Source organism: Rhineura floridana, chromosome 7, assembly GCF_030035675.1.
Source record: "Rhineura floridana isolate rRhiFlo1 chromosome 7, rRhiFlo1.hap2, whole genome shotgun sequence".
Classification (NCBI taxonomy): domain Eukaryota; kingdom Metazoa; phylum Chordata; class Lepidosauria; order Squamata; family Rhineuridae; genus Rhineura; species Rhineura floridana.
In genome coordinates, this window is record NC_084486.1 from 65,249,690 (window position 1) to 65,272,534 (window position 22,845).

At 41.5% G+C, this 22,845-nt stretch overlaps 2 protein-coding genes across 10 annotated transcripts in view; both read left to right on the plus strand.

Moving 5' to 3' along the window:
- The window catches only part of NSMCE4A (NSE4 homolog A, SMC5-SMC6 complex component), a 28,309-nt gene extending 13,489 nt beyond the window's left edge, over window positions 1-14,820 (plus strand). Inside the window, exons 7-11 of the mRNA XM_061635806.1 lie at window positions 7,045-7,139; window positions 8,823-8,871; window positions 9,024-9,109; window positions 14,334-14,411; window positions 14,576-14,820. Of these exons, the coding sequence (XP_061491790.1) occupies window positions 7,045-7,139; window positions 8,823-8,871; window positions 9,024-9,109; window positions 14,334-14,411; window positions 14,576-14,584 (317 nt within the window). The 3' untranslated portion in view covers window positions 14,585-14,820. The remainder of the gene's footprint in view (window positions 1-7,044; window positions 7,140-8,822; window positions 8,872-9,023; window positions 9,110-14,333; window positions 14,412-14,575) is intronic.
- A 5,069-nt stretch (window positions 14,821-19,889) lies between these two features.
- The window catches only part of ATE1 (arginyltransferase 1), a 119,982-nt gene continuing 117,026 nt past the window's right edge, over window positions 19,890-22,845 (plus strand). For 2 of the 9 annotated variants that reach the window (XM_061635796.1, XM_061635797.1), the window contains exon 1: window positions 21,895-22,122. In XM_061635796.1, the coding sequence (XP_061491780.1) occupies window positions 22,017-22,122 (106 nt within the window). In that variant the 5' untranslated portion in view covers window positions 21,895-22,016. Of the gene's footprint in view, window positions 20,179-21,894; window positions 22,123-22,196; window positions 22,321-22,411; window positions 22,663-22,845 lie in introns of those variants that run through there. The other 7 variants (XM_061635798.1, XM_061635804.1, XM_061635805.1 and 4 more) reach the window with 7 other exon arrangements.

Sequence of the window (22,845 nt, forward strand, 5' to 3'; positions counted from 1 at the left end):
TTTGCAAAGATAATAGACAGCGGTTCTGAGAGTTCTTCAGCCAGTTCCTTCAGTACTCTATGTATTAGCCTCCTAAACATAGTCAGCAAACTATATGCCACTCATTTGCTCGATAAGCTACAAAATTGGCTGGCCCAGGAGAATATCTTGTCTGAGGAGCAAGCAGGGTTCAGAGCGGAATGTTCTACCGTGGACCACATATTAGTACTCCAGCATCTAGTAGAAGAATATTCAACTAAAAGGGGGGAATCTCTCTACACGGCTTTTATGGATTTTAAAACCGCATTTGATCTCATACCCAGAGACAAGCTCTGGGAAAAGCTTGAGTCAACTGACATCGACAGACGCCTCTTAGTTCTCATACGCTGTCTCTATGAGAACACCAGACTGTGTATTAGGTGCAACAACGCAGGCCATCTAACTAAGCCAATTTCTATGTATGAGGGTGTCAAACGGGCTGCGTCCTAGCCCCAACCCTATTCAATTTTTATATAAACTCTTTGGTTGGCTCCTTGGCACAGATTGCATCTCACCCTCCTATACTCGCCAACAAACCCCTAGTAATACTACTGTATGCTGACGATGCAGTCCTGCTATCACAGACAAGTATTGGTCTACGTCGACTACTACAGGCCTTAGCAGATTATTGCTCCAAAGAACGATTAGTCATTAACCATGAGAAGACGAAAGTACTCGTGTTCACCAAGAAAAAGGTGAGGCACAACTGGCAACTTAATGAACTTCAAATAGAACAGGTTTCTTCATATCGATATTTGGGGGTGACCTTCCACTCCTCAGGAGCATGGCATCTTCATGCAAAGAATACCATCACTAATGCCTGGAGGACCTCGAAGGCTCTATTGTCATTCTTTCATACTAAGGGAGGTCAATATGTTCCCTCCGCTTTACAAGTCTTCGTGGCGAAGGTCATCTCCCAAATGCTCTACGGTTCTCAGGCATTGATATACTCCAAATCTGTGTCCTTTGAACCCGTCCAAACCCAATTTTTAAGATCCATTTTTGGGACACCGATGTGTTTCTCAAATAATATTCTAAGACTGGAAGCTGGTCTCCCTACAATTGAGGCCCGCATTTGGAAATTAAGAATAAGGTTATGGTTAAAACTGCGGTTCTGCCCCATGGGTTTGGCCCCGCTGGTATTTTCTGACTCTTATCGATCTAAATGCCATAAGTCTTTGATTGAGAAACTTGCAAACCTTGGCTTTTCTCTTCCCGCGATTTTCACGCTGGGCTGCTCTAAAGCATGGCTGGCTATATCACAACGAATCATGGATGTAGAATTACAAAGTCATCAATTGTCGATGACATTTAAGGATGATTCTCTTTCCCACACCAGGGGCTTTGTGCTCCCGCATTACTTCAGCTCGCTCCCTAATGTGAGATACAGAAAAGCATTTACATTGGCGAAGTTCGACGTGCTCCCGTCTGCTCTTCTAGAGGGCAGATATTGGGGAGTTCCCTGTACGAAGCGATTATGCCCTTGTGGGATTGGACAAATTGAAACAGTAACCCATGTACTCTTAATCTGCCCTTTCTATCATGATCTCCGTCTCCTGCATATAACTCCAATCATCAACTTGATTCCTGGCCGGGACCTTTCCTTTTACACCACCTATCTTCTGTTGGATCAATATACTCAAATCACGTGTAGTGTTGCAAGATTCTGTGCTATGGCAGTCATCCATCGCAGAACATTGTTAGCCCAACTGCCTATACAGCAATGATTATAGTTAGCAAATGTATGATTTTTAACCAGTTTTATATGATGTTTGATATTGTGTATGACCACAAGAATAAATTCAATTCAATTCAATACTCTAGGATGCAGTTTATTGGGCTCTGCCGGTTTGAATTCGTTCAAAAGTCATTAGGTATTCCGTCACCATTTGTCTATCAATCTCAAGCTCCAATCCTGCCCCTTCATGTTTCCCGGGAGGGTCATAGACCCTTTTTGGGTAGAAGACTGAGCCAAGGTATGAATTGAGTACTTCTGCCTTTTCTTTGTCATCTGTTATCATTTTGCCATCCTCACTGAGTTTCTTTTCTCTGTCTTTTACTATGGACATACCTGAAGAAAGCTTTTTTGTTGCTTTTAGCATCTCTCGCTAACCTCAGCTCATTCTCAGCTTTAGCCTCCCTGACACCATCCCTGCAATTCTGTGATACCTGCCTGTACTCTTCCTTTGTTGCCTGGCCTTCTTTCCATTTCCTGTATGTGTCCTTTTTTGTTTTCAAGTCATCTCTAAGCTTTTTGTGAAGCCATATTGGCTTCTTCTTCTGTTTTTCCCCTTTTTTTCTTGTTGGAATTGCTTGCAATTGCGCTTTTAGAATTTCGTTTTTTAGAAACTCCCACCCATCTTGGACTCCTTTTCTCATTAGGGTCGCTTGCCATGGAACCTTATTTACAATTGTTCTGAGTTTATTAAAATCAGCTTTCCTAAAGTCCAGGGTGTGCGTATTGCTACTCTCAGCTTTTGCTTCTGCTAAAATCAAGAATTCAAGTATGGTGTGGTCAGTACTACATCATACCTCCTTGAAACATTGGCAATTTGCTTTTCAAAAGTTACATTCTCATCTTCTCCTTGATTGGGTAGTCGGTAGTAGACTCCAAACACCACATTCCTTTTATTACTTGCCCCATTAATTTTAATCCAGATACTGACTTCCGGGAAGGGTGACTTCGCTTGTGCCTGCTTTTGAGACGGGCTCCCGCCTCAAAAGAAGCTTATTCAGATATAAATCAGTCAGAACATTTTTTTTTTTTTGACTGATGAAATTTCTCCCAGGCAGGGAGAAACGTAGAGATCAACCTCAAAAGCCTGTTTTTGTTGGGAGGACTGGATTTCATTAATTTATGAGAAAAGGTCCAGCCAGCAATGCCGGCCGGACTTCCGAACAAGCTCTATCTGATTAATGCGATACGTTTATCTTTTCTTCAAAGAGAAAACGGACTAACAGGCAAGCACCCTTCTTTCTATTATTTTTTTTACTTGGTTTAAATTGTTGCAGCAAAAAGAGATTTGTCAAATGAATCAGCTTTAAAGAACTTCTGGGTGAGCTATAACTCTTCTCTGTTATTCACGAAATTAACAGCTTATCTCTGTTTCTATTGCAAAAAGCTGTCCTGGAAGTGCATTCTAAAGATATAAACAGAAGAGGGATTTCTATTCCGAGGAACATTATATTGTCTGGGACTATTCTCTTTTTGGTCTATTTTATTTTGACGAATCTGCTTCTTCACGACGCCACTAACTGTTTTGATGCTGGGAACTAAATTTGTTTTGTATTCTTGAACATAGAGAGATAAGGCAGGCTGCTCTGTTTATACTGTGATGTCATCAAGCCTGGAATAGTAACCCAATTGTTGCTGAAATAAGAAGTGGTTCTTCTTTATTTTTGTTTTGTTTTGTTTTCGTGGTTTTAAAAATGGCAATCAGGAAAGTGGCTGAGAATCTGGAAGTAATTATGTTTCAGAAAATAATGGATGAGATTCAGATAACGAAACAAACCCTGCGACAGGGCAGTAAGGAGCTGAAAATTGAACTGAGCAAAATGACGCAGGAGCTTAAAGAAATAGGGGATCCTGTGAGAGAGGAGAATGAGATCAGAGATGAGAAAAGAAAAAATAAAGGGAAGATACAAGCCCTGGAGATTGGAACAAATGTGGAATTGGAAAAAGATCTGGAGTTCATGGATATTAGAAATAAAATCTACTGTTTGGAATTTAACATTATCTCTGAAGAAATTAATGAAGATATTAGAGATAAAGTTATCAATGGCTTGGATAATCTTCTGGACTGGAATGACGTGATGGAGCTTGATATAGAGAAAATCTATGGAATTAACTGCAGCCATGTGACAATGGAAAAACTCTCAAGAGATGAGCCAGTGCATTTTGTAAAAAAGAAGAACAGAGATATGACTTTACAACAATATTTCAGCAACTTATTCAGAATTGATGGCAAGAAAATATTTGGGATAGAGGAAATTCCCATCAGACTCTTATTATATGACTATGGCTATGACAGCAAGATTATTATGGAATACTGATAATGGAAGATTGGACACTGAAATTACTGGACTTAACAGGACTATTGAAGATGGAAGATGGAATTAATATGGATAATGGAATAATGGCTATTGAAATTATTGGACCTAACAGATTTTGATGAGATGGATTAATCGATATGTTTATTTGGACTATGGTTATGACAATAAGATTATTATTATTAACGAGATGGATTAATCGACATGTTTATTTGGAGAAAAATTGATAGATATATTTCTTAAAGAATTGAAACCTCTCTTTGACTTTTTGTGGAAAGAATAAAGTAATGTTTATGAGATTTGATGATTAATTAAGATAACTACTGGAGGAAAGTGATTTTATAATATAATTTAAGAGACAGGATTGTTATATATTGTAGACCTATAACTGATTTGATCTGCGACAAATGGGAAGTCAACATTTTATTTTTTTGTTTAATCATTTTTGTTTTGTTTTGTTTTTTGTCTTTGAATGTTTTATGATTTTGTTTTGTATGTTTTATGAAAATTTGAATAAAAATTATTGTAAAAAAAAAAAAAATTAATCCAGATACTTTCGGTGGAGCTACCAAGCTCATCTTCCTGTACTTCTGTGCAGGGATATATATTTTTAACATATAGCATGACTCCACCTCCCTTTTTATTCCTTCTGTTCTTTTTGAACAAGTTATATCCTTCAGTTGCTGTGTTCCAGTCATGGGAGTCATCCCACCAAGTTTCAGTTATACGTATCAAGCCGTAATTACCCTCCTGTATGAAGAGTTCAAGTTCGTCCTGCTTGTTTCCCGTGCTCTGTGCATTAGAATACAGACATCGAAGATGATGTGATTTGTGGCTTGGCTACCTTACTACATTTTTCTGAGGACTGTTACTGGGCCCCATTAGAGCCAATCTCTCTGTTCGTGTTCCTGTGCACAAGCCTTCATCAGTCGTTACCACCAAGTTTACATCTCCCTCCCCCTTAGGATTCAGTTTAAAGCCCTCTTGATGAACTTCTCCATGCTGTGGCCAAACACATTCTTCTCAGTCCTTGTGAGATGCAACCCATCACTTGGCAGCTGTCCATCTTCCAGGAAGCATAGCCCGTGGTCCCAGAATCCAAATATCTCAGCACCATCTTCATATCCATTCATTCACACAGAGTATTTTTCTTTCCCTTTCTACTCCTCTTCTAAGTACTGGAAGGATGGATGAAAAACTATCTGGGCCCCAAAGTCCTTGAGTTTCCTTCCCAGAGCTTCAAAGCCTGATGTTATTTCTTCATAGCTCCGTTTGGCAGTATCATTTGTTCCCACTTGGATGAGGAGAAAGGGATACCTGTTGGTGGGCTTGATAAGTGATGGCAACCCTTCCGTCACATCTCTGATCCGTCCTCCTGATAGACAGCATACCTGGCGAGTCCATGGATCTTCTCGGCATACTTGGGTTTCAATCCCACGCAGTCTGGAGTCTCCCACTACTAGTACTCTTCTTGTTGTGGGGTATGATTTCATTGCCTCTGCTTGATTGAGCTTCAGCCTCTTGCTCGTTGTCCCATGAGGTCTTCCTGTAATTCTTCCACCACAGGCTGTCCTCCAGTCTCATCCTCGAGTGGTTGAAAGCGGTTCCATAGTTCCACTGGTGAAGGGTGTCTTCTAGCTCTTCTGCTCTTGTCACCCTTTCCCACGGAGTTACCTCCACTTCGTTGTTCCTCTCCAAAGAAGTCTCCTCTTCTGCTACCACATGCTGTTGCTCTTCTACCTCCACTTCTCTTTGCTGCTGTTGTTCCAGCATTCTGTCTAAGAACTCTTCATCTTCTCTTATAGTTCTCAGTGTGGCCACCCACCGTTCCAGGACTCTTAACTTTTTCTTCCAACAGTGCCATGAGCCTGCACTTGTTGCATGTGTACACCATGTTGTTCTCAGGCAAGAAAACAAACATGGCACACACGTTGCAGGTCACGACCACTGGAGTATCCTTCCTGTTCATACTCTCTTCTACCTTTTGTTTCTGACTACTTGTTTTGAAGTGGCCTGTGCTATGTCCTGTCCTACTTCAGGTATGCTGTGCACTGTACAAGGAGAATTAGTAATTTTTTTTTAGGGACCTCCTCTTGACCTTCCTTGTTGAACTCCTTTATCAAACTCCTGTGCGCTCTCTTTGTTTGCTCGCTCTCTGAAAGCTGGCTTGCTTATATCTCCTCACCTGTGGACCAACTGAGACAGCTCCCTCTGCTCTGCTCCGCTCAGTTAGGAGTCAGGAAACAGAATGAAAATCCCAGCACACACAGCTGCTACTTGTTGCCTTCAGCAGTTCTCAGGCCACGCCCTTAACCCAATAGCTATCAGGCCACACCCCAATCAAGCTGCTATGGAGCCCTTCAGAGCACACGGCTTAGAGCAACTTCAACTTTAGGTCCCAGATGTTGTTGGACTACAGTTCCCATCATCCTTGGCCATTGGCTAAGCTGGCTGGGGTTTATGGGAGTTGTAGGGCCCAAGGTTGAAGAACAGTGATCTAAGAGGCAGAGACAGCTGTGACTAAAAACAGTGCTGTGTGTTAGGAAGGCTACTCCAGACAAATTATCACTGTATATCACCTCACTTTTCTGTAAACTGCTTGATTTTCTGTAAACTGCTTGGTGTTCTTTCTGGAAAAGCCTTTTAACCCAGTAAGTTGCTTTGGTTCTATTTACTTGTAATCTGTAATAATCTGTTATAAGCCTTTTCTGTGGGAAGCATCATTCAGACTGTATGTACCTCGCAGGATTTGCAGTGGGAAGGAGCTCCCTCTTCCTTTCAGGACTTTGTTTGAATTTTCGCTCTAAATGAAAGATGGGCAAACGGAAAGGAGAAAATATGGGATTAAAAAAGATCTCTCCTGAATTTTACAGATATATACATTGCTGCCTGATAAAAGAAAATAAGAGAGATGAAGGAGGTACATAATAGTGGTAGTAACAACAATATGTTCTTGTTATATTCTTCTCTCTGTAGCTGATAATCCAATATCCTTCCTTGAGTTTGTGACTGATCCAAATTCTTTTGCACGAACTGTGGAAAACATGTTTCATGTTTCATTCTTAATAAGGGTAAGTAGAAACTTTTTGAAGCCTTAATTTTGTCACTAACAAACTTTATTGCTGTTTTTGTATTTAATTTTCTCTGAGGTAGAATTCTGAAGAAGCGTAAGACTTGATTTTTGTATCTCAGAGGGCTGCTAGTTTAATTCTTACCATAGACACATGTAATTAATAGAATACAGTTTTAAGTTTATCTACTTATAAACATATTTGTATATTGCTATTTCATTTCAATAAACAGCAAACAACAAATAAAAATAGTATAATAAAAACCATTTAAAAATACATTAAAAACATGATCAATGTGCAGTCTCCCTTAACCTGGCACCCTCTAAATGTTGTTGGATGGCAAGTTGGTTGTTTTAGTTTTATTGCTTGTTTTTTGATGTTGTGATGTTTATATACCTTTACTTTGTACATCGCTCAGAGTGGCTGGGTCTCCAGCCAGATGGGCGATAAATAAATCGCATAAATAAATAAATAAATAAAGTCCAATAATATCTGACCACTGGCTATGCTGGCTAGGACTGCTGGGAGTTCTAGTCCAAAATATCTGGAGGGCACCAGGTTGGGAAGACTGAGTTACAGCTTTTGAGTCTGGTACCTTTGTTCTGTCATTGATAATCCCAAATCATAGAACACTTTTGGCTTTGGCTTAGAAACTTTAAAAAGTGGGCTAAGGGATTCCATGCACCCTCCTATCTGTTGTGCAGTTTTATAAAGTCTTCTGCTTTGTTTTTGTGTTGCGTATGACTCTTAATAACTCTGGGTATGTTTAAGCCAGATTGGTAACAGTTGCATGTGATTCCAAACTGGAATTTGCATGTGTGGGGAGGAGGTGCATGTTCCTGATCCCAATATCCTGGTTTTTTTTCCTGGTTTTTTTTTAAAAAAACCATTTATTACTTCATACAATTAGGACCACCATGAAAATCAATGTTTAAAGAATGGAAACTTCTCCAATTTAACATTTGTTAATTTGGGACTCCAGCATAACATGGGCACTCATTTATCCTAACCCTTATCTGAGCATGTGAAACTGAACACTGTATAACATGCCAAACAGCTGAATATCACAAATGAAAATGCTGTAACAATAAAAAGTGTACGAGGGCAGAGGGAGGTGAATTGGGAAGGGGAGATTAAGGGAATATACCGTTTTATTGTAGTAATGTGAAAACCCTAATAAACTATAGATACAAAATTAAAAAGAAACAATATTTACTATTACAGAACTAGAATATATATTATAAATATAACTCTTACTTACTTATTCAAGGGAGCCTAATATCTTGTTTCATTTGTAAGCTTGAACCAGAAGTCTAAATTTGCTTCCTTCCAATCAGCAAAATTTAGAATTCAAAACTCAAAAACCGTAGGGAACATGGCCTGATAATTAAAAGACTTTGAAACATGGGTCATCTTGGCTTGTTCTCAATAACTATAGTTTAAACAGATCTATTTCTAAAACTGGAAGCAGAAGCTTTTTATCTCTTGCTCCTAAAAGAGGGAAGGGGGAGAAACAATTTGTATGAGACTTGCCATGGCTCATTCTCATAGCAGTAAATCATGACTTCTCATTATGTCTGAACCCTGCTACAGAATACAAAGTTTTAGATTCTTGCGTAACAATTCTACATATTTGATTAGTTCTTGCTACCTTGGTAGTAAATCAAGTTGTTTCTCTTCTAGGATGGACTTGCAAGAATAAAGTTGGATCAGGACAAGCTTCCTATAATAGGTAACAATAATGTTTTAGATTTGTTTTAAACACTTAATTGCTCTAAAGTTAACTAAACATGCATATAAGTATGCTATACTGCTTTGCCATATTGTTGTTTTGATTTTTTTTTTAAAAAAAAAGTTTATTTTTTTAAATGGATATTTTAATAGAGCCTATAAATCCAGAAGAAGAAAATGACCAGGATTCTCAAGCACGGAAACAAGCAGTCATATCAATGAGCTATCAAGAATGGCAGGTATAGCAAAAACTATTATTCCATTTCTTTAAGCTACCTTAAGTGCTCCAGGGTGGTGATATGTATTCTGAAACAATGTTTCTGTCTTAAATAGTATAGACAGGTACTAGTGCATTTAAATTATTGTATGTCTTTACAGATAGGTAAAGGCAGTTGCCTGTGCTGCTTGCAAGAAAATATGAGATTTATTTTTACTTTTTCTTTAAACCCCGTGCATTCTCCCATTTTACTCTTTTTTTCTTTAAATTCTATGCATTCTCCCATTTTTAAGCATATGCAAAACTGCTTAAGAAGGATACAATGTTGTGCTTAATGTCATGATTGCAGGTGGCCTAAAATGATACAGTAAAGATATGGTAAAAGAGGTGACTGTTATTTCTAATATTTATTATTTATTAAATTTATTTAAAATATTTATATCCCTCCCTTCTACCCTATAATAGGGCACTCAGGGCGGCTTACAAAAATAAAATTAAACTCGTACATAATAAAATTGTAAACAATAAAATCACAAAAACATTAAAATACATAAAATACAATTAAAATACAATATATATATATATATACACACACACACATATACATATATATAGGGAGTGGTACTAAAGAGGACTACAAGGGTAAAATTTAACATAGAAGGCATAAAATCATAAAATCAGTGTCAGGCTCTACCTTCAGTCCCTCCCAAAGGCTCTCTGCAACAAGATTGTTTTCAAAAGTCTCTGGAAAACCATCAGGGAGGGAGCAGAGCAGACTTCTTGGGGTAGGGAGTTCCAAACCGTGGGGGGTACAGCTGAAAAAGCTCTCTTCTGCATGCCTGTCAGTCCAATGTCTTTCACTCCAGGCACACAGAGGAGACCAGAGGCAGATGATCTTAAATCCCGGGCAGGTACATATGGGCGTAAGCGGTCCCTTGGGTACATTGGTCCAAGGCCGTTTAGGGCTTTAATGGTCAGAACCAGCACTTTGAATTGGGCCCGGAAGCAAATTGGGAGCCAGTGGAGTCGATAAAGCACAGGGGTGATATGCTCTGTGCGCCGTGCTCCAGTTAACATTCTGGCTGCTGCATTTTGAACCAACTGCAATTCCCAAACCGTTTTCAAAGGCAGCCCCACATAGAGTGCGTTACAGTAATCAAGCCTTGATGTCACCAATGCATGTGTCACTGTGGCCAAGTCAATTGCCTCCAGGAACGGATGCAGTTGGTAGACCAGTTTGAGTTCACCAAAAGCACTCCTGGCTACCGCAGCCACCTGATATTCAAGCAGCAGGGCAGGATCCAGGAGGACTCCCGAACTGCGGACCTGCTCCTGCAAGGGGAGTGCAACCCCATCCAGAACAGGTTGCAACCCCGTCCCTGGTGCAGTTTTTCCCTTGACCAGCAGTACTTCCGTCTTGTCTGGATTAAGTTTCAGTTTGTTAGCCCACAACCAGCCCTTCACAGCCTCCAGGCACCGGTTTAGGATGAGCACTCCCTCCCTGCAATCAGGTGGTAGGAAGAGATAATATTCCATGCTGTTCAAATTGGGGCCCTATCTGCACCATACATTTAAAGCACTATTATATTGCTTTAAACAGTGATGGCTTCCCCTAAAGAATTCCGGAAACTGTAATTTGTTAAGGGTCCTGAGAGTTCTTAGGATACTCTTATTCCTCTCATAGAGCTACAGTTCCCAGAATGGTTTAACAGTCAATTATTCTTCCCACCTAACTCTGGGAATTGTAGTTTTGTGAGGGGAATAAGAATGTCCTAACAACTTTCAGCACTTCCTACTGGGAGGAAGGGTGGGATATAAATCTAATAACTCACTCACTCACTAACAGTTTCCAGGAATAAGAACATAAGAACATAAGAAGAGCCTGCTGGATCAGGCCAGTGGCCCATCTAGTCCAGCATCCTGTTCTCACAGTGGCCAACCAGGTGCCTGGGGGAAGCCAGCAAGCAGGACCCGAGTGCAAGAACACTCTCCCCTCCTGAGGCTTCCGGCAACTGGTTTTCAGAAGCATGCTGCCTCTGACTAGGGTTGCATAGCACAGCCATCATGGCTAGTAGCCATTGATAGCCCTGTCCTCCATGAATTTGTCTAATCTTCTTTTAAAGCCATCCAAGCTGGTGGCCATTACTGCATCTTGTGGGAGCAAATTCCATAGTTTAACTATGTGCTGAGTAAAGAAGTACTTCCTTTTGTCTGTCCTGAATCTTCCAACATTCAGCTTCTTTGAATGTCCACGAGTTCTAGTATTATGAGAGAGGGAGAAGAACTTTTCTCTATCCACTTTCTCAATGCCATGCATAATTTTATACACTTCTATCATGTCTCCTCTGACCCGCCTTTTCTCTAAACTAAAAAGCCCCAAATGCTGCAACCTTTCCTCGTAAGGGAGTCGCTCCATCCCCTTGATCATTCTGGTTGCCCTCTTTTGAACCTTTTCCAACTCTATAATATCCTTTTTGAGATGAGGCGACCAGAACTGTACACAGTATTCCAAATGCGGCCGCACCATAGATTTATACAACGGCATTATGATATCGGCTGTTTTATTTTCAATACCTTTCCTAATTATCGCTAGCATGGAATTTGCCTTTTTCACAGCTGCCGCACACTGGGTCGACATTTTCATCGTGCTGTCCACTACAACCCCGAGGTCTCTCTCCTGGTCGGTCACCGCCAGTTCAGACCCCATGAGCGTATATGTGAAATTAAGATTTTTTGCTCCAATATGCATAATTTTACACTTGTTTATATTGAATTGCATTTGCCATTTTTCCGCCCATTCACTCAGTTTGGAGAGATCTTTTTGGAGCTCTTCACAATCCCTTTTTGTTTTAACAACCTTGAACAATTTAGTGTCGTCAGCAAACTTGGCCACTTCACTGCTCACTCCTAATTCTAGGTCATTAATGAACAAGTTGAAAAGTACAGGTCCCAATACCGATCCTTGAGGGACTCCACTTTCTACAGTCCTCCATTGGGAGAACTCCGTTTATTCCTACTCTCTGCTTTCTGCTTCTTAACCAATTCGTTATCCACAAGAGGACCTCTCCTCTTATTCCATGACTGCTAAGCTTCCTCAGAAGTCTTTGGTGAGGTACCTGGTCAAACGCTTTTTGAAAGTCTAAGTACACTATGTTCACTGGATCACCTCTATCTATATGCTTGTTGACACTCTCAAAGAATTCTAATAGGTTACTGAGACAGAACTTTCCCTTGCAGAAGCCATGCTGGCTCTGCTTCAGCAAGGCTTGTTCTTCTATGTGCTTAGTTAATCTAGCTTTAATCATACTTTCTACCAGTTTTCCAGGGACAGAAATTAAGCTAACTGGCCTGTAATTTCCGGGATCCCCTCTGGATCCCTTTTTGAATATTGGCGTTACGTTTGCCACTTTCCAGTCCTCAGGCACGGAGGAGGACCCGAGGGACAAGTTACATATTTTAGTTAGCAGATCAGCAATTTCACATCTGAGTTCTTTGAGAACTCTCGGGTGGATGCCATCCGGGCCCGGTGATTTGTCAGTTTTTATATTGTCTATTAAGCCTAGAACTTCCTCTCTCGTTACCACTATTTGTCTCAGTTCCTCAGAATCCCTTCCTGCAAATGTTAGTTCAGGTTCAGGGATCTGCCCTATATCTTCCACTGTGAAGACAGATGCAAAGAATTCATTTAGCTTCTCTGCAATCTCCTTATCGTTCTTTAGTACACCTTTGACTCCCTTATCATCCAAGGGTCCAATCGCCTCCCTAGATGGTCTCCTGCTTTGAATGTATTTATAGAATTTTTTGTTGTTGGTTTTTATGTTCTTAGCAATGTGCTCCTCAAATTCTTTTTTAGCATCCCTTATTGTCTTCTTGCATTTCTTTTGCCAGAGTTTGTGTTCTTTTTTATTTTCTTCATTCGGACAAGACTTCCATTTTCTGAAGGAAGACTTTTTGCCTCTAAGAGCTTCCTTGACTTTGCTCGTTAACCATGCTGGCATCTTCTTGGCCCTGGCGGTACCTTTTCTGATCTGCGGTATGCACTCCAGTTGAGCTTCTAATATAGTGTTTTTAAACAACTTCCAAGCATTTTCGAGTGATGTGACCCTCTGGACTTTGTTTTTCAGCTTTCTTTTTACCAATCCCCTCATTTTTGTGAAGTTTCCTCTTTTGAAGTCAAATGTGACCGTGTTGGATTTTCTTGGCAATTGGCCAGTTACATGTATGTTTAATTTAATAGCACTGTGGTCACTGCTCCCAATCGGTTCAACAACACTTACATCTCGCACCAGGTCCCGGTCCCCACTAAGGATTAAGTCCAGGGTTGCCGTCCCTCTGGTCGGTTCCATGACCGACTGATCTAGGGAATAGTCATTTAGAATATCTAGAAACTTTGCTTCTTTGTCATGACTGGAACACATATGCAGCCAGTCTATGTCCGGGTAGTTGAAGTCACCCATTACTACCACATTTCCTAGTTTGGATGCTTCCTCAATTTCATATCTCATCTCAAGGTCTCCCTGAGCATTTTGATCAGGGGGATGATAGATCGTTCCCAGTATTAAGTCCCTCCTGGGGCATGGTATCACCACCCACAACGATTCTGTGGAGGAGTCTGCCTCTTTTGGGGTTTCGAGCTTGCTGGATTCAATGCCTTCTTTCACGTATAGAGCGACTCCGCCACCAATACGTCCTTCCCTGTCCTTCCGATATAGTTTATATCCAGGGATAACCGTATCCCACTGGTTTTCTCCATTCCACCAGGTCTCCGTTATGCTCACTATATCAATGCTCTTCTCTAAGACCAAGCACTCCAGTTCTGCCATCTTGGTTCGGAGGCTCCTAGCATTAGCGTACAGGCACTTGTAAGCAGTGTCTCTCTTCAAGTGTCTTTGGCACTTGTGGTTTGGCCTGTAGTAATTTTGCTCTTCTGAATTTATATCCTGTGCCCCTGCACAGGAATCTTTAGGGGAAGCCATGACTGCTTAAAGTGGTATGATACTGCTTTAGTGGTATGGTTTGTGTGTATTCCACTACTTGCATTGCAAATCCTTACCTGAAATTATGGAAATGTTTCATCACTGATTTAGTAATGAGGAGATCAAGTCTTTTTGCTAACCTGAGATGTATGTTGGGCAACAAGTCTGCATTTAAAGAAAAAAGGCAGAATGCTTCTTGTTAATGTGCATGCTATATACAAGAGGATGAATTGAACAGATACATTGAAATCCATCTCTTCTCTGCTACAGAATATTGTGAAGACTTTTGAAATTTCACAGCCCATGATTCCACCTGCCACACAGACACGAGATGGAGCCAGTATGAATGTACGGTATCTTTCAGACATAAACCTTACCACAGAATTATTTTGCATTATTTTCATGGCGACTCCTCTTGTTTATGTACAGACAAAACAAAGTTTCTTTGCAGTGGTTTGTGTTCTAGCTGTCCACAGAAGTCCCAATTTTTAAAATTATTTTTTATTATGCAGGTTTCCTAAAGTTCTATAAGAGGATGGTGCTGCTGACCAATATCCTGTTGAAATTTTGCCAGGAGGATGGCAGAGTGGAAACTAGCTAAGACTTCCTGTTAAAGGATTGGATATTTACTTGAACAGGAGTAACATTTGGAGGTTTTTCTCTCTCCAGGTGATGATGTTGTATTATACAACGTAAGTTATGGTTTATGTGCTGTAACAGCAAATGAGTTTGAAATTAAAGATTGTGCCTTCTTGCATTTCTGTTCTGTTGATTTTTTCATGTTTCAAATCCATTCTATTGAAGATTTAGAATGGTCCCCGTCTCAGCTCTTTTTTGAAAGATGCTTGCATTGTAATCAGCACAGTGTTCAGTACAAGTTAATTGTAAATGAGCTCTTCTATCTTTAGTGTAAATCAAAGGTATTAGTGTTTCCTTAGCAACATCAGATTTTGAACTCCACCAACTATGTATGATGGTGGGGAGAAAGGAAAAGGATGGATTGGAAATAGAAGGCTGAGAAGACAGGATAATATATGTGGCTTTTTGCAGGACAGCAGGCTGAAAAAGTCCACCAGCATCTCCCATAAAACTGCTTCAGTTGCGTTGCCTGTGAATTTCAACAAAGAGATGCACAAGCATTTGTGTTGTGCTCTTTGAAGCCTACTGCTGGTGAATCATCTTATCACCATCATCATTTTATTTGTACGCCGCCTTTCCACATAAAATTGTGCTCAAGGCGGCTTACAACAAGGTGAACAAAAATACATGTCAAAAACAATTGCAAAAACAATTTCCTAATAACAAAAAATAATAAAACAGTGACATAACAAATATAATAACAAAAACAACTTTTCAACATTATGAACATAATAAAACAATATTTAAAAACAAAAAAGTAACCATTAACACCCCAAACCCCTAAAGAAAACAATTTACTGTATCTCCTACAAAACTTCATTATTCAGAGGGGAGGCTTGTTTTGTATCAGCACAGTCTCTTTGTAAGCAGAGGTGTGGACTCCTTCCCTTCAACACAGGTGTAGGCTTCTAAAGTCACAGAAGAGGCAGGGCAGGTGGTCTCCAACTGCCTTGAAGTAGGCAGCGGTTATCCCAAGGATCTCCCCAGACCCAGAAGTGAAGAAGTTAGGTGGCATGCTTGAGAAACAAATCTGGAAGAAAAAAAGTTATTTTCTCAGTGGTTCAATTGGCATGTAATGCTAAGCCAAGCTATGAACAAGCAAGCATGTTGGTGGCACATCTAGAAAATCATGGGTGCTTTGCTTTTCCCTGGTCCTGCTGCTGCTGTGCTACCAGGAGATAAGTTGTGGTTTGGCTTAGCATTACATGCAAACCTTGGCTGCTGATTTGCCTGGCCTCAAACAAAACATGAACAGTATGCCAAGAATAAACTTTGGTTACAGCTTTTAGAGTGAAGCAGCCATGATTTTCTAAATGTGCATCAGCATGCTTGCTTGTTTATGGTTTGCCAAACTATGACATGCACATGAGGCCATAGAATATAACAACATGGAAGGTTGCTTTGAAAAGAATTTTTGTCCAAAAGATTGAATTAAAGTCCAAAAGGATCAAGAAGATCTAATTACTATATTTTCAATTATCAATTACTATATTTGGATTATATTTGAGGGCGACTATGCATCTCTTTAACAACTTTCGCCTTGTGGGCCAGAGAACTTGCAATTTTGTTAAAAACAAATTGCTTTCAGATATAAGAAAATCCAGAGTAAGACAATAATTCAACATTATATGAAAGCAAATGAAAATTATCCCTTTAGCTTGCACCTAAACTGCTGGTGGATGAGCAGAAGTGACTAGTGAGCAAGTACAAAAATCATATTCATTGTGTTATTAAAGTCAAGGGCCTTTGCAACAAAATATACAGTTACGGAAGTAAAACAAAATTGATAGATTAGATTTGAATTTATATGCTTTTCTATGAACGATACTCTCAACAACTCATAATACACAACAGCTGTAACAATTCATTCAAAACCATAACATCTGGAAATAGATCTATTATACAGCCACTAGTCAGCATGGATTTTTCACATTCTGCAATGTTAAATTGAAAATACCACCCCATAATTCTGATGCTTCCCATAAGATCTTTTCAAAACAAAACCTTACAAAACTTACAGTCCTGAACTTAAAAACACTTGCTTAACAACTCTCTAAGTTTTCATGGCAATACACGAAACAGAGAGAATCGAGAGTTCAAAGTGTAAAAAACAAACAAACCCAAACCCCTATCGGACTTTGTTCTGTCAGAGTTCTCATAATTTGTTGAAATTAGTTAAAAATCAGCCATGTTCACAGAGTACCTGTCATGTATTACTGACCTTGTCCCATACTCTGATCTTCATCTTCTGCAGTTTAAAAGTTAAAAAAAATGTCTGGCTGATTTTTAATTAATTTAAGAAATTTTTGCTTGAAGCCAATGATAACACAGGGCATGCTCAGTAAGAACCAACTGTCTGTTGATGGTTGGCGGTTCTTGCGTGAAACAACACGTTACGTTGGATGTAAGATGGTAAAGAATCATCACAGAGGCTTGAGAAAGTTTAAGAGTCTTTTTACTTAGACATTAAGGCCAAAGGCTTTTAAAGTAGATACATGTAGAGTTTCCCCCCCTAGATAGAACTAGGTAGAACTGCTTGCTTCAAAGACACACACAGAAGAAGGAAGAACTAACAGCAGGCTGTCACAACTTTCCCAGCTGTTATCTCCCATTACCATGACAACCTGTCTGGCCTTGGATGTCTGCTCTCTCAGGCCAGGCATAGCTGATAACACAGCTCCATTCCCATACATCTTGAAACATTTCAGACTTGATGAAAAAACACATTGGTAGTACGGCCTAGTAAGCCAACACTGACAGTGTTCTAAAAGCCTCATAGCTGCTTGGCTTAGCTAATCGGGGCCACACCCACACCAGACTTGATTTCACTTTAGACAGTCATGGCTTCCCCCAAAGAATCCTGGGAAGTGTAGTTTGTGAAGGGTGCTGACAGGAGATGCCTATTCCCCTGATGGCTCCAGTGGCTAGAGTGGTTTAACAGTCAGTTGCTCTGATTGAAGCTCTGTGAGGGGAATGGCATCTCCTAGCAACTATCAAACCCTTCACTAACTACACTTCCCAGGATTCTTTGAGAGAAGCCATGACTGTCTAAAGTGGAATAAAGGTCTGGTGTGGATGTGGCCAGGGACAGCTTTGGTTTAAATTTGGGTAGGAGACTACATGTGCCTGCTGTAGAATAAAAGAGTGGGAAAAACCCTGAAAAAGAATGATACTGTTCACAATGTTTTCCTTTTGGAAAGGAAAGGGGCTTCCCCTTTGCCCAGTGCCCACCCACCCAATCTCCTCCCCCTTCTGCTTCCTCCCTTCCCTCTCATTCTTGCCCTCCTCCTCCCCTCCCTGCCCAGGCCAGTTTCACCTATCTTAAGCATGATTGCACGGGAGTAAATCCCATTGAACTCAATAAGAATGCAAATGATAAAACCTGCCCTCCCCTCCTCATCCCTCCCATCACCTCCCTTTTGCCCCTTCCTCCCCCCCTTCCAATCCCTCCGTCCCCCCCTTCCAATCCCTCCATCCCTCCCTTCCAAGCTACACAGGAAGTGGATTGGACTGTGAAAGACCAACCCAAATTGTGTTTGCACTTTTACAAATTTGTAGGGCAGGTCTCCTGCTCCTCTGGTGCATTCACTATAGCTGCCCAATTTCCCTGCTTTTTAAAGTTTGGTAGAAATATCTGTTGGCTATAGGTACGCTCTTAAACCACAAGGGTTTTTTTGTCTGTTAGTGAATAATGTCTATAAATTGTGCTGTTCAATTTCCTTGTTAAAAATATTAAATAAAACCACAAATTTTGAATCTCTTCTAGATACGTGTGTAATTATAATATAATAATAATACCATCAATTATATCAATTGCCAACTTAACATGCTGTTGAGGTAATAGTAACAGTCACTGTAATTTGGTGTTAATACCAACTTTTTAGTAGGCAAATACAAACAAGCGTACCAAGTAACAATCTGCAGTGCTCATTGATGGTCTAGCACGCAGTGGGAGAATTCTGTAACTTGGCTTCTGTGGATTTCTTGTCATTGGGCTTTGTAAATTTCTTCTCACTCAGCCTATGGCATGTGCAGTAGACTAGAGGGATATTAACACTGGTCTAATGTAAGCCACTGTGTCATCACGGCATGGACCTAATTGCTTATGCACATCTTATCCCCAGTTTGCAGTAACGGTGTATCAGTTTATCCTGCCCGCCCCACCGGAAATGTATGTAGGACAATGAAAACTGAAATCCTAAGATGGTGGTGGGGAGAGAAACCCATCTGTGGTAGAACTGCCTCAAGCAATGCCCTACCAGGCTCATGCCCACAAGGCAAAACTAAGAGCAGGCAGCACTCTTCTCCAGCTCCCATGGACAACAATGGGAGGGAGATAAATGAAGCAAGCTCCAGGGCTGGCATAGCTTCCCCCCTGGTCTGGAGATTTCTCAAGGGACTGAGAAAGTTATGGATGCTTTGAATCCATCCCTTCATACCCCACATCCTCTTCAGCTCAGCTGCCATGGGAGCTCTGACATCAGTAGGGCAAAGGGCTGCGGATATTCCTGTGGTGGCAGGGAAGGAGGGAGGCATCCCTCCAAGAAAAAGAAAAGCATTCTAAACACAGTTAAAAACTTTCCAAACCACAATTAGTTAAAAAGACTCTAAAACACAGTTGAAGCACATACTCATGGGATGACGGGAGATGGAGTCCAACAGCATCTGGAGGGCCTCATGTTCCACATCTCTGTTAGTAGTATTAAAAGTGTGCTGTTGAAAGCCACTTTTTCGGGGGGGGGGAGCGGGGATATGGGCTACAGGGGCTTTGAAAATGGCAAGGCAATTTCCTACATGTTTTAAGTCTGGGTTTTTTTTAATTACACAAAATAATGAACTCATGTTTATATGACAGAAGTGAGTGGGCAAAGGCATGCTGCTCAACCACACCTATGCTAAAATCGTTGTTTTCGTCATTATTTTCTACTTCAGCCCTGAGGGAAGGAATAACGACTTCCAGTGCAAACCCGGAATTTCCCTACCCAGAAAACATTGTGTAGTAAAGCGATATTTTGTCGCTACGGTAAGATCGGTGGTAGTTGTTACAGATAGGAAGGGCCAGATGGTTTATGAAACAAAATCACTTTCCTGTATACCGACCGAGACAAGTATTTGGGGGAGAGTGTTAGCAACTATTCCTCCATAAACCTCCCAGAGCGCAAACGTCAGACACCCGGGCAAAGAACGTGAATTGTGAATGAGGGTGAGATTAAGCCTGTTTCTGGGTTTCCCCCTTGGGCGGGCTTGTCAAGAGAGCGCCGGCGGAAGGGCCACCGCGCTGTGGTTCTTTCCATGTCAAGGAGGCGTTGAAGTGCGAGCGGCTCAGGGGAGCCAACAGCAGCTTCCCAAGGGGGGAAGGTGACGCGTCAGGCATGAGGCCGGTCGGGCACCATGAACTCTGTAGTGGAATACGAAGGAACGAGAGCGGGTTACCGGTGCGGCTACTGCGACTCTGCCCGGGGGAAAATGTCCAGCGGTGAGTGGTGGAGGTCGAAGCTGGGTGGAGTACTCTTAACTGTGGCTGGTCCCCATGCCCCGAAAGCTGGGGAAAAAGTAGGTGCAAAGTGTCCATATGGAGCACAGCCCACCTCTCCCCACCCCCAATGGGCATCGCTCCCGAACCGGCCTCCAGGTCCACTTGTTCGCTATATTTTCTTTGCCTCAGGTTATCAAACCACTTTCGAAAAAGCCCTAAATAAAGATGGCGGAACTTACACGCATTGCCCTTCTGTTTCCTAGAGCCTCGCGCATTTGCCCTAAGTTAAGAAGGTGCCTCTGCTTACCCTGCTCTCTGGCATGGTTCTAAAGAGGCACAGAATATTTGTTGCCCTCAGTAAAAATGGTGGCGTTCATGTTCGAAATTTCTTCTCGTTACTGTCCCCTGTTGCAAGAAACAGGGAATGCCACACAGTTCTCGGATTTGGTTTCCTGTAGGAATCGAAGGAAAAACTCAACTAGGGCAGCATCGGAGGTTCCTTTTCGTCGTCCTCCTTCGAAGCAAACCATCATGGCTCTTAGCTCAAAAAAATTACTTTGTTCCGCGGGCGATCCTGCTGCCTCATTGTTTGTTAGACAGAACTTTGGAGCTTTTAAATGGGAAAACGTATTTGGGCTCTTGGTGAGGAAGAAGTTAAGAGAAGGGAAAAAGCTAACGGGCATTTACACCTCTATATTATTATACAAGTTTGCTCAAAAGTGAGGATGCAGTCCTAAAGATACTTAGAAATGAATAAGTCCCATTGAACACAGTAAGACTTCCAAGTAAACATGCGTAGGCACTTTGTGCTTCTTGTTTCTGATAAACACGCACAGGCTTACAGTAGGTTGTGAATGTCATATGTAGTGTCTGGAAATGTTGCAAAGCAGTAAGGATTCCTCTTTTCCCGAGCTAACAGTCTTCTTAGAAGTGAGTGCCGTTGACTCCAATAAGGCTTACTCCCTGATATAGTGGATATAGGGTTGCAGCCGCAGTCATGTTTATCCTACGGGTATAATTTTAAAGCGACTGTTTGCTCTTTGATCAGATATGACAGGAACAGGACAGGAAAGAAGTCAGGTTGTAATTGGGCAATTAGACGGAACAACGGAGGGGAAATGAATACTTGTCGGCAAAATGAAAAGAGGACTGTTGAACAGATTTTAATAGTTTACACGTTTCTTTCCCTATGCTTATAGTGACTTCACGTGGAATTAAAGCTGTAGGCCTATGCTCACCTACAAGTAGTCCCATCAATCACAGTGAACTTTACGCTAAAAACAAATATGTACAGGGTTAAACACTACACCCTGTCAAACTGGAGAGCTTATTGGAATATGCAATGGCAATATTAGGCTATTACTGGGGAAATATATGGTACCTTCCAAAGGCTGCCTAGTAGGCAGAAGGGTGAACAGCAGAAGAAAGATTTCCCCATTATTGCATCTCCGTGCGTTTAATGTCTTCCTGCCACAGTGGTTTTAAAAACAGAGGAAACGTGCTAGAAAAAGAAACGACGTCCGTGTCTAACTTTCTCCCCCTCGGTAAAAGGTATTGCGAGTTTAAAGCGCAGTGATGAAAGAGAACCCCTTATGCCTAGCTCTTTAAGATGTAGTGTTTACATTGGGTGGTTTTTTTTTGCCCCGCACATGGAAGACACGAAGCTGTGCAATGGGCTGCCGGAAGTCGCGTTAGAAAATTATGGAGACTGTAACCTTCCCCTTGCTCCACCCAAACTTTTGCCCTTTGCTAAAATGGCTGCTGCTGCTGCTGTTTCTCGAGCCCCCTAAGTGGTTTGTGACAGGACTGTGGGCGCTTTTCTAAGCCGGCCGGCAAAAATGGCGATCGTGGGGGGAAGTTCCCCAAGTATCGTGGAATACTGCGGGGGGGATGGCGGCTACCGTTGCGGCTACTGCAAGAACGATACCGGCAACCTCTCCCACGGTTAGGGTCTGGATGGGACCGAGAGTGGGGAGGTGAAGGGGAAGCAAAGGGGTTGGGAAAGCTCCCAGAAGCGGCGAAGAGGTTCTGTGGCCGGACGTGTAATTCTTTCCTTTTCTTAAAGTCGGCTTTTATTTCCTTTTTAAAGTTTTTTTTTAAACAGCCATTCATCGCATTATTCATGCAGACCGGTTGGAGCAGGTAAAGCCCACACAGGCTGGGCCTCGGCTCTGGATCCAGAATGATTGGGCGGGCCGCATCTTTAGTGTCAGGTGCTGAAAGGAATTAGAGTAGGCTGCCCTTTGAACAGATAGTGGGCTTCCCACGAAGTCCATTTCGAGCCATGCACAACACTGCAACAGGGCTCGAATTATAGAAAAGAAACGAGTTGGGAGTGATTTAATAAAATCTACAAGCCCTGCCCAAGTCCTCCCTTCATTGGGGACTGACCCTAATTCAGGCACTGCTGTGCAACCTGGACAATAGTAGCTGGGATTTAAAAGAAGAAACCTACTTGCAAAATCCTAACAGATGTATTATAGCGTAAGCTTTTATGGACTGTAGCCTTTTTTATCAGAATGGCCAGTAGCACTCTGCTCTCCTCTTCCCTGTCTCCCTCCCCTGTTTATATTTCCATGTGGCTCTTGGCTCTCAGAACAAGAAAGATGCCACTCAGTCACGGGCATTCACTGTGATAGCATGAATGGAGGCAGATGTAGAAGGTGT